Below are 12,578 nucleotides of genomic sequence, written 5' to 3' on the forward strand. Positions count from 1 at the left end.
AGCAACACTCTATTGAAGACTTTTCCTGATAATGACAGAAGTGTGATGCCTTTGTAATTCTCACATTTGCTCAGATCTCCTTTCTGTGGTATCTTGATGAGCTATCCTTCTTTCCAGTATGCAAACGGCACTTGTTCTTACTCACAAATCTTCCTGAATAGAACGTGGAGCATGTTTGCCGTTTCTTCAGTACCTCAAGTGGTATATTGTCGGGTCCCGATGCTTTCCCACTCTTCATTTTCTCATCCTGATTTCCTCGACCGTTGGTGGTGTGATATCTTTAAGGTCTGTGTGTGCTGCTTCAACGTTCAGTGGACCTGGTCTATTCAAGAGTTCTTCAAAGTGTCCTACCTATCCGTTCTTGAATCTCGGTACTCGTATGGCCTTCTTTCTCCCTGACCAGTCTCTCTGGTTTACTATATCCCCCTGCTAGTTTATTCTTCGTATCATATAGTTCTTTCCTATTCCGCCGTCGTTAGTAGTTCTCCCATGTATTTCTGCTTGTCTTGACTTTAATAGTCCTCTTCACTTGCTTGTGCCTTGACTTTCTCTGCTCGTGTTCGACTGTGGTTAATTGCTGTCTTCTTGTTCTTCCTTTCTTCAATCTTGTTCAGGGTTCCCATAGAGATCTATTCCTTATGATGATGCTTCTTGAGACCCAGAACCTCGTGACACGTTGAAGTTAATGTTTCTTTCATACCTTTCCAGTTGTCCTCCATCGTAATTTCTTCTTTCCGTAGATCCTGTAGAACTAGGAACCTGTTGTTGAGAGTTATCTTGAATTCCTTGAGTTTGTTTGTATCTTGTAGGAAGGCTGTATTGAACCTTTATACTGCTGTTTGTCCAGTGTTTCATTAGCTTTTGTTTCATCTTGGTCACAACCAGGCTGTGATCTGAAGCTATATCAGATCCACTTCTTGTTTTCACGTCTCACATTGTCCTTCGGATTTTCTTGTTGATACAAATATGATCTATCTGGTTCTCCGTGGTGTGGTCCGGTGAGATCCATGTGACCGGAGCACAGCAGCATCTCTTCCGTATCTAGCCTTTGCTGTCCAGCTTGTGCCAAGTACTGCCGATTTGTATTTCCTCATTTCCGTTGCTATTTCACTGGTCTTCCCGGTCTCCCACATTGTTCGGACGTTCCATGTACCTATAAAAATTGTTGCTCTGGTTGTTAGAAGGGGCATTGGCCTCGTGACTTCCGTAGAATCTCGGCTTTTATCATGAAACGTCACAATTCTTCCTTCAAATCCCAGGGCAGAGCTCAAATGGTTTGAATTATTTCTTCTGGTTAGCGGTTTTTTAGCAAGATTTTCTACGGGAAGATTTGCAGACCCCACGCCCAACGATCCTTCTTTGTGTGGGCTAGGGACCGGCAATTATTCTAGAAGAGCTACAGGCGGAGTTATGCTACATATAGAAAACAATATTTCTTGATGGATGAAACAATCAATCGAAAAGTGAAACTACAAGTCAATAACTTTGTTTGTTTGCTACAAGACACTTTTTACTAGTTATTTTCTTGTTATGACATGAAAATCATAACTTAAGTACATCTAAACTTGGCAGTTTTTTCTACTAAGATTAAATTATATTATCGTCTGAAGACGTAACGAGGAAGTTCGAAACATAGAGATCACATTACAAGAATAAGCACAAATTATACAAGCTTTAGATATACAAGAATAACATAAAAGCTAATAAATGCGATAAAGTACTTTCTGTAAGAAATAGTTCTGCTAAAATAAGTGCATTTACAATCGGGAATTAATTCAATCCATAATCTCTAACTGTGGTAAATTTGGTAGTGCTTGTCCATTAGCCTGTCTTTCAAAATCTGTATATTGAATTATTAATTCCTGAAGTGAATTAGCGCTTGAATCAAACATGCCAGTATCGAAACCGTCGACAGTTGTATAATGGTGTAAATGTGCCTGCAATGAAACCGACATGTTCTTTTTTAACTTTAATTAGATTTTAAGCCGTATGAAACAAGTAAATTTAGAGAATTTCATAGCATTAAGAAAGTTTTTGATTGAGATCGTGAATCGATCTATGTTAGACCACTATTAAAAACCTGGAAGCGCTGGGTGGCCGTTTTCCTAGTATGGGACTCCTCATTAGTGCGCACTCACGACCCTGCACGCGGGATTCGAACCCAGGACCTTCGGTTTTGCGCGCGAACGCTTGACCTTGACATCCCACAGCGTTAATGTCTAATTTCAACCAGTCGACGATTCGCGCGACCATTGCCAGAGATAGACACCCATCTCTACCTGGGTTCGAGTCCCGCACTCGGGGTCATGGATGCGCGCTGCTGAGGAGTCTCGTACTAGGACGTAACGGTCATCCAGAGCTTCCAGGTTTTCAATGGTGATCTAACATCGATCGATTCATGGTCTCAATCAAGAACTTGACAAACACTACGACCTCATATTGATAATTAAAAAGGTTGTTGATATCATGTAGTGTTTACTGGTGTGATAGTTTAGTGGCTTGACAATTTTATATTAGATCGCAGCTTTCATCCTCACTTTGCCTACTTCGACTTTGAACGGCCAGATAGTGTTACTAGCCCTCACACTAAAAATATGTCGCCTAAAGTCAAGCACATAGGCTTGTACTGATTGATCGTAAAATAATTTACAAGCAAGCTATTAATCATTGGAACAGTAACTATTGAGAAAAAAAGTGTCCATAAACAGTGTCTTGATGATATACAACAGTTCAATTTGGGTGTGTTGAAAGTGGAAGAGGGATCTTGACATTTAGTGGTCTCTTGTTACATCAGACAAATAAGAAGAAAGCAGGAAGCCGAATAGACACGATTGAGTGGCTAATTTATGAAACAACAGGGATTTTCCAGCAAACAGTTATAGTAGGAAAAGAGTAGTATAGGAATCGGCTTATATCTACTGCACTGGAATAATGTACTTTCTACATTAATTTCATATTACTTCACAGGACGACATATTCCAAATAACTTTAAAGATTTAATATTTTACTACTAAACAGAGCTTAAAAATTAGTTTTTATACCGTGTAAACAGTTAATATGCAATCAAGGTAATGTCGAGTGCTGTTAGATAAATTATGTTGATTGCCACTTCCTAGCTGCCCATACCATGGGGAGATGCTTTTTTGGTAGACTGCAAAAAAAACTAGTGGTCTTGACCTGGGAGCATGATATTAAGCCATAAGGGACGACTACTGGGTGTCAGTCACACATGGTCTTTTTGTGAATACCTCTAGCACTGTGGATCAAGGTGAGGCGAATCACTTTTATCCTTCTTTCCATTCTGGAAAGGCAACGTCGCTGTAAATCCCAAGTGTTTGGGGCGAACACCAAACTGCCGTTACACTTCTGTACATTAAGACTAGCAATACGAATTCGCCCTCATGCCCTGGGTTTTGGTCTTTAATCTTACCGTTCTTCAACCAACCTGCCTACAATGATAGGGCCTCAAAGAACAAGCATTCAAGATACACACAGTTTGTGTCATCAAAACCTCCATGTTCTACCCACTGCATCCAGGTATTAGGTACGGCCAATAAATTAGGTGTTCATCTTGTTGTGCTAATGAGGTATGGCAACTTGGACCGATGCATACATGTGCCTGGTCCTACGTTGTAGCGGACTGACGGCCAATGATAATGAGTATGATCCTGAAAATAACGTCGCTATATCAGTTATTTTCAAATATAGTTGTTGGAGGCATAAAACAAAAATTAGATGGAACGGTGTTTGATGGATGATATTGTTGATAAGCACCTCAAAACAAATTTTGCTACCCGCGGTTAAAGCGGTCTAGCTCGTAATTAGTGAGCTATTTATGGTTTTGATGTTCAGAAGTTGAATTTATTAGTTACTTGCACTCAATATGATATCGTAACAAATTGTGTTGACTTCACAGGGCATTACGTTAGTAAATTAGGTCGGATACGTCGCTGTTACTACTATTCTCACATAACACATACAATAAATGGCAAATCTAATTATTGTATTGTGCTTTGATAAAATATACCCAGAGTTTTGCTACAATGATTTGTCAAAGTCACCAAAACAATATGCCCAAGGTCGGGTAAATCAAACGATTAGCTTGTGTTAAACTTACATCAAAGGTTATAAACCCAACAATGATAGTTAAATCCCATAGAATTCGATAACGAATAAAGGCTGATTTAATATATGTCGACAAATAGGAAACAGTTTACGATCGACCTAGCTATTCATAAGCAGAATAATTGTAATACATAAGTTACATATGAATTGTTTTGTTATAAGAGCGTATGAGCATTTGCTTATTTATTTATTTGAACATATAAATATTGGTACAAATGGGCACCGAATACATATACGCCACACAAGTTACTCTTTACTCGAACACTACCAGTCGAGTGAGAGCTTATGGCGAACTGTCATATGATTTTACAACCTCAAGTGGTGTACGTCAAGGCTGTCCACTATCCCCATTTTTGTTTAACTTCATTATAGACCTGTTGCTGGAAATAACACTCTCGTCGACTGAATTTTCAGGAATTGATCTCCTACCAGGAGGTTCACTTATCAACTTAGAATACGCAGATGACAAAGTCCTGTTTGGTGAAGACGCTGGCAAAATGCAGTCTTCTGTTAGAACTGAGTAATAATGCAAGGATGTTTGGGATGAGTTTCTCCCCATCCAAATGTAAATTGTTACTCCAGGACTGGCCTGCGTCAACACCTGAACTAAGGATAGGGAGTGAAGTAGTCGAACGCGTCGACAACTTCACTTATCTTAGAAGTCTCATCAGCCCTAACGGGTTGGTGTCTGACGAAATCTCAGCACGGATTCAAAAAGCTCGTTTGGCTTTTGCCAACTTACGTCACCTGTGGCGAAGACGAGATATCTGTCTATCAATTAAGGGACGAGTATACTGCGCAGCATTTCTCTCTTCTATTTTACGGCTGTGAAACATGGCCATTAAGAGTAGAAGATACTCGTAGGTTACTAGTATTTGACCACAGATGCCTTAGAAATATTACTCGCATCTGCTGGGATCACCGGGTCAGTAATAGTGAGGTTAGACACAAGGCATTAGGGAATGATGGTAAATCAGTTGATGAGGTCATGAATCTTCATCGACTGAGATGGTTGGGCCACGTGTTACGTATGCCTGAACACCGATTACCACGACGCGCAATGCTGACTAGTGTAGGGGATGGTTGGAAGAGAATTAGGGGCGGCCAAACCAAAACATGGCATCAGTGCTTGAAGTCACTTACTTCTAGTCTGAGCCATGTTGGCAGATGCAGACTACCTGGTTGGGGTCCGCGTGACTATCGTAACCAATGGTTAGAGACTCTGGGTGACATGGCTCAGAATCGATCACAATGGCGTAGGTGTATACACTCTTTATCTTCCCTTAAACTATGAGATTAAAATTGCTTCATAACTTTTTTTCCTTCCTATACTATATCCTTATATGCAACCGTTCTTTATATACTACCACCACTAAATTAATTACTTCTATGAATCTGGTGTTCATCTTGTTGTGCTAACGAGGTATGGCAACTTGGGCCGATACATATATGTGCCTGGTCCTACGTTGTAGCTGACTGACTGATTTGTGTGTAGGCTGTGATACTGCCCGAGTGTCTAAACCTAAGCAGAAGCATTTGCTAGTATAATTTGATGCTCAAAACCGTATTCAAGCTTTACATATTGTTATTTGGAATAACCAGTCATTAGCTGAATATCTAAAAGAGCTCAACAACTTTTTCGATTCTTTACGGACTACCATCCATCATGACCCTAGTCCGCTACTACTGTGGTGTGGGTTACTTATATCCACATAAGTAGTATATGGTGATGGTCGGGCATTGAATGTATTTCAGTAGAAGGTCGAGAAGGAAAGAACGGGAAAGAAGCGCAATCAGTATGAAAATGCATGAACAATGATAATCGGAGACGAGGAACTGATATTTACGGAAGGAACGGTCAAGATTGAGTCAAGTGATTGATAATTTGCAAATTAACTGTTTACTGTATGGTTGTCAGACTTTACTGAGATAGTCTGTAATTTTCGTGTCAAATACATCCGATTGTCCCCACTCGTGTTCTCATTCACTACACTAACGTTAGGATGTTACAAGGGGAACTTCACCACCGAGACGTTGGTTTAAAAACTCACTCACTTTACTGTCTAAAATGATTAATAATGTCTAGTGCTATAGTAAAGTATTTGTTGCCGATTCCAACCTTCTACTAAAACTACTTGTTGACGGCATATCCAGCGTTACTTGGTTTTCAGTGGTCTTTTTGGTGAAAACTATTTGACTTTTTAAAGAAACGATCTAAATGAAGTAATTTACCTTAGTAATAAATGTAATTCACATCATGATTTTGAATAGAAATAGCCATTTAAATTGAAAAACCAATCCTGGCATACCTTTTTTCTATATAGTTTATAGAATCGTTCCAAAATAAAAGTGAATGATTCATGAATAGAAGTGTTATTAGCTAGAGCTAATAGACAGTATTTATGATCCACTGGTGGAACTAAACAATGTCCAACTTTCCAACCTTCTCGGTTCCATGGAACAAAATTTAAGCGAGATTGAAGTCTGTCGAAACAACAAAAATAAAAAGAAAGAAGTTGATTTGTTCATTATTACACGAACTAGAGGCGTTAAAGTTGGTTTCTAATAGCTGTAAAAGATTCAGATTCTCACCATAGCACTTCTAGTTTCCATTGTCGTAATGTCTTAACTTCCCACCTGTGTTATTGCTAATTGTTACTGATTGCTTTCATCATTTCATATAAGTACATCCTATGTGGTTACTGAGTCCTTGATCAACATTTTCGCTTATTATTCTTTTCTACAGGTTTCTTGTCATACACTAGTCTGCACGTTTCCTTCAAATGTGCTTTTAGGCTAAACACGAACTGCTACGAAAGCAATATTCTGTAGGTTGTGTGACCCAATAGTATTTCTAGGGACAGTCCAGTAGACATTTAATGGTTATTATCACGAAGCCCAAGATTTGTTTGTAAGGGATTTGAAAATCTTAGATCTTAAAATTGTGTGAGATCACTGCAATTAACGGACGTTTTCTGAACAACTGTATTATTTCAACGATTTGTGAATTTATATGGAGCTGTCGATTAACTCTCACAAGCTTCAGCATATTACTAACGGAACCAGTTAAGTTGATTAAGACCCTAGGGAAATCATTGACAAATAAAAAACTAACACTATCAATCACAAACAAAACGCTTTTGACATATACAGTATTACATTCTTTTAAATAAGGTTAAGATGTTACCATTCTAAGAGATTTAACCGACACAGTATAAATTTCTTATATAAAGTTCAACATAGTATTTTCATAACAACTTGCTTGTCAATATTTCGACGGAGATCTGATGCACTAATTGCACCACGAACAAGTAGAGCAGCTGCTAGATAAACATGTCTACAAGGATTAGTAGACATTAACTGATAATCTCTAGTAAATGTATCTGAAAATACTTGGTCGAGCCTAAAAAAAAACCAAAATCAAAAAAATAGTAAACTTCACCCATAAATAAGAATTTTAAACTGGTGGAACTAAATTTAGAAGGAAATAAACAACAGATAAATCTATAATAAACTTTGTACTAAAGTGTCACTAACGAAAAATAAATAATTAATAGAAACATAAAATAACTCTTTTTGATTGAGTCAAAGAAAGAGTAGCATAAGGGGTTGAGAAGTTTGTTGAATTTCATTGAAATCATGAACTTGTTCATGACTTCAATTAAGTGGTCTGCTAGTTAGCCATAATCAATGTAGAGTTTGACACAAATTTGAGTTTGTCCAAAATAATACTCGAAGGACCTAAAATCTAGAGCAAAATGAATAGTAAGTGTATCTGAGCCTCTACCTGGTTCTGAACTAAGTCACCGAATATTTCAAATAATTCACTGACTTTGTAGATTGATGGTAAGTCTTTATTTGGTCACTACTAGCGTACTTTTTCCTACTCCACCCATCATTGCATGTCAAAGTATGAGACTTTTAGAATGAAACATTATCATACAAATAGTATATATGACTTAAAAAGTCACTTGGTAGTAACAAATTATAAACTGAAAACTCAAGCTAATATCAAATACATCTAAAGCAAGTGATGTGTAAACTAAATACATATACAAATTATTATACAATTAAGAATCGTAGTGAAGGCTAAAAGTTTCAGAAACTGTATTAGAAATTTATTTTAGGTCAAACTACAAAGAAATTGCCGGTTTTATGAATTGTTTCATAACCAGAAAGCGCGAATTCAAAAATATTAGTGGTTTTAAATAAAGAACTGAAAAAGTGATTCCTTGAACATATCATTTTGTGTGACCAACTTCTTAAAACCCTATCAATAACTGATCACTATCACCTATAATTTTAGGCTTAAACATTTTTTAAAGTTTCGTCACTTCGACCACAATCATATGAATTTTCTACGTTAGAATTCTGACTGATTTTTCTGAATTTTTATTAAATTACATGGCCATGTTGACTTATGTACGACAGTACATCAAGTGAACTGGAGTATATTTCATATCCCATAGTGTTTTTAACATACAATTTTAATACTTGGCTGGATAATATTCAAGTTTAATTTTATTAAGCCCTAGACTTAATGACGGTTTCCCATAGTTTTTGTCAGTTTTACAAGTTATTCATGTATCCTTTTAAAAGGAACGGAACAGTGCTAGTCACATTCTTCAAAAATTTTAAAAGAACTCTAGTAGCTCTTACAATGCACATAGAGTTCACAGAGTTAAAAAGTTTTGTGGTGATATGAGTGTGTAATCCCTGAAGTACATTTTATTACAGCATCAGTTTTTGGATTTATATCTCATTATGACAATCAGTGTACTTACTGACTTATATATGACATGATATTGCAAACATATGGGCAAAATATGATTCAATAGTTCGTTGATCTACACTAGGATTTTGGTTACTGGAGGATTCCATTACAAAACTGATGACATGAGAATATATATAAAACCACACACATATTAGAAATAGGTGTTAATTCTTACTTTCTAGGAGCTGATATGCGAGAGATGGTTGAAAAAGGGCTTTGTGAAGCAATCAGGTAATGTAAGTGAGGAAACGGAACTAAGTTCATACTGATTTCATTTAAATCAACATTCATGGTACCTTCGAATCGAGAAGAGCTAAATAAATTGAACACCAAAAAAATGTCAAGATACTTCATGGAAACGTTGCAGAAATATATCATGATAGTGCATTAGTGTATGTTTTTGACTTATGTTTTTGTTGACAGAACTAGGACACATGTCACTATTTATCTCTAATAATGAAAAGTTTCCTCAAAATTACTAATTTAAGGAGCAATCTACTAGGACTGAGGATATCACCGAATAGTAGACACAAATATTCCACAACTAGGTTCATCACAGCAATGCTATTCATCAAGTATGAATATAATACTTTAGTTATATTTCTCGTTCTCTGTATATGACTTTGTGTGCAACAACCGTTGAAAACTACCAGTGAAAACTGTATTCTACTTGTTATCATGAAAAGTAAACCTAATGTGATAAGCAGAGCTAAAGCAAAATATTTTAGAGGAACTAAATAATGAAATTTTGTCTGGTCACATTAAATATATTAATGGGTCTGAAGGTCAATATGCCATAAGACAGATCATCAATGAAGGCAAAAAATTTAATTCTTGACTGAGCTTCATCAGAAAAATCTGTTATTCTGTAAAGAAGAATTCAGTTTACCACAGGGTTTGAGTGTACTGATATAGGATGAATTGAACATAATACGACCTTTTCATCTTTATGCTGGAGATGTCAAACGATAAAGAGTCACCAAGTGTGAACATATGCCGATTCAAAGGGATCTCGCGTCGCTGAAGAAATAAGAGAATGGTTCTAAATCCACTCTACCCAAAAGCTAGGTCATGTGGATCCGTGCCCATACAACACAACAGATAAATTGTGTACTTTTTGGCCATCGCCTCCTTAGAAACTTAACAAACGGTGGTAAAGGTGTACTACTAATGAGGTCGGGCACGAATCTAACTACTCAGGAAACGTGGCTAAATCCTATGCCACACTTCATTCAGTCCGTTGGCAGCTCAGTATGCTACCTTCTGAATTGTTCCTAACGCAACATAAACGCGCGTGCAAATTCAACTTGAGAGCATTAATCTTATTAGTAAAATGTTTTAAGTTATCGTCGGACAACCATTTAGAAACCTGCAGGATGTTCTGTACTAGATTAAACAATACATGACAACATAATGACAAGATGGAGTCACACTTGGCAGTTTACTATCTTTCAAAGTTACGCCTTAAGCCTTTGCCCCTTCTTTTTCCACTACTTTATCCATTGATATTTACTGATATTCGAATTTTCTTTCATTGTGTAATTATTAGGAGCTTAGTCTGTTCCTCTTAGTCTTCATACTACGCTTGATATGACACCTATTGATAAAACAAAGGAATGAAGAAACTAGACTTGTATTATTGCTAACAGGGAAACTGTAGCCGAGCAGCTTATCAAATGCAATCAGAGACCTAGAACCGTCCCCGAGAACCAAAATCTAGACGTACAAAAACAATTAGTTTACACTAGCTCGTCAAGAAATTATTTTGTCAAACACAGTAGCTTCAGGAATCAAAACGTATGATAACTAAAAAAGACGTTCGACGACGCCGAAAAAGAATTCAATATTGCTACTTCTCTTAGCAAGTGTGAACACAAAAAAACATAAAGTACGCGTTATCACAACTATAAATAACTTTACAGAAATACATGTCAGAAGAATTTTAAAATGCCAAGAAATGACAGCCATAGCGGGACGGAACCATACCTTGTGAGATTTAATAGCATATTAGCCACAATATTGTTCATGTCATCGAAAGGTTTCGATGGTTTGATATGTTTTGGACAAATTGCTGAACCCGTACTCTCATTCACATTTCCTTTAGAGTTGCAATGAACATTTTTAACTTTATCGATTATATTTGAGAGAGCCATATTATCAATAGGCAACACACAGTCAGCGAATTCAGTGGTCTGATCAAGAGCCAAAACTGTGTTATACGGAGAAGTGACAACGTCATCATCTGTTGAAGGAAACACAGCAATGTCCATTCTGATTTATGTTAAAAATTTTAAACTTACTTATATACATCAGGATACTCGTCAGCTAAAATCTTCAAGATATGAGTACCAACTCCAGAACCAGTACCTTCAGAAATAAGTCGAACAAACCATTTAATTACCTCCGCCCATTGAATGGAGGACAAAAAAGCACTGGAGAGAATCACAAAGTTCTACAGACTTTCTTAGAGCTTCACACAACGCATCTTGGTGTACTCGGCCGTAATACAAGTTTCCCACTGCCCTGAATTCAAAGTTAAGACATTTAGTAGCTAGGTGAAATACCAGTTGTTTCCGGAACCTGATACATCAGTGATCAGGTAACTGGAATCGTAAATATTTTTCAATGGTCCCTTTAACATCTCATTGACAACGCCTTCTTCCATATCTACGAGCAAAGCCTTCGAGATTGTAATTCAGAATTTTAGTTACTCTAGCTTTGAGGCCAGAAATTTTAGGCAGAATACCACTTTTGTTATTCGTTCCGTTCATAAAAAACGAAGAGAATGAGTTATCGTGCAGGCATCCCTGATATCATGATTGTAAGTGTACACTAATGACTTACTTTATTGGCAATCTCGTGTTCTGCAAGAGCTAAGTCCCAGAATCGGTGACCGATTTGATTACCACACTGACCTACTACAAAGCAAAATCGAATTTGAGTGATTATCAATAGTTACCTTGTATGAAGACTGACTGAGTCATTTTAGTACAAACTGCAATCAGACCCACAAACACATTCCTATTCAGAAGACATTGTATCCGTCACTGTTGTTCTGACTAAGGTAACGATGGTAACGACGCGACAGCCAAGACCGCCTCTCTTTGACCTTGAAAGCAATCTCAGCATACAATATATCCAATGTGTAACCAGTATCCCTACCACTAACTTGTATATGGACTGGAGTAGTGGTGCTAGTTAAAGTGTTTAAATGAATATTCGAGAGACAGAGTTTTCTTCTTAAAGATCTCATATGATAAGTAGCTAAGAATTGCCGACATATTTGGATGGGAGCTTACTAATATGAGACACCCAAGAATGAAAAAAGTGCTAACAAAAAGATATGAGATGTTTTCCTGAATCTCATGGAGTAACAAAAGGTCCTTCTTAGATCATCTCAATATACTTAGGACGATAATGAATATCAACACTTTCAATGTATCAAAACTTTGTCACGAACTTGTATAAACCGACTCATTTCTTTCCATTCGCTTCTTGTTATTTCGGTACAGTTCCAAGTATTTGATCATGTCCAACTATTGGTAGTCTAGTTACTCGACTGAACAATTCCAATCAGTTTGGATGTTATTTGTGGACTTGTTTACCTTTTGGTTGAATGAGTGAGTTTGTCTCAGGGTAGTGAAGTTTCTGGATACCAGGAGCTTCAACACTCCCTGGT

General features: G+C 37.1%; 1 protein-coding gene across 1 annotated transcript; it reads right to left on the reverse strand.

Annotated features, from left to right (window-relative positions):
• Nucleotides 1-1,626: 1,626 nt before the first annotated feature.
• Nucleotides 1,627-11,883, reverse strand: Smp_028360 (tubulin epsilon chain, putative; the record flags this gene model as incomplete). The annotated part of the gene is made up of 11 exons (XM_018790990.1): nt 1,627-1,937; nt 6,435-6,609; nt 7,481-7,528; nt 9,075-9,212; nt 10,886-11,170; nt 11,200-11,266; nt 11,301-11,422; nt 11,464-11,579; nt 11,611-11,706; nt 11,744-11,817; nt 11,859-11,883. 11 exons carry the CDS (start codon nt 11,881-11,883, stop codon nt 1,776-1,778), a joined length of 1,308 nt encoding a protein of 435 aa, XP_018645781.1. The 3' UTR covers nt 1,627-1,775.
• Between the last annotated feature and the right edge of the window lie 695 nt (nt 11,884-12,578).

The sequence above is a fragment of the Schistosoma mansoni genome (genome assembly GCF_000237925.1).
Source record: "Schistosoma mansoni, WGS project CABG00000000 data, chromosome W unplaced supercontig 0115, strain Puerto Rico, whole genome shotgun sequence".
NCBI classification, from domain to species: domain Eukaryota; kingdom Metazoa; phylum Platyhelminthes; class Trematoda; order Strigeidida; family Schistosomatidae; genus Schistosoma; species Schistosoma mansoni.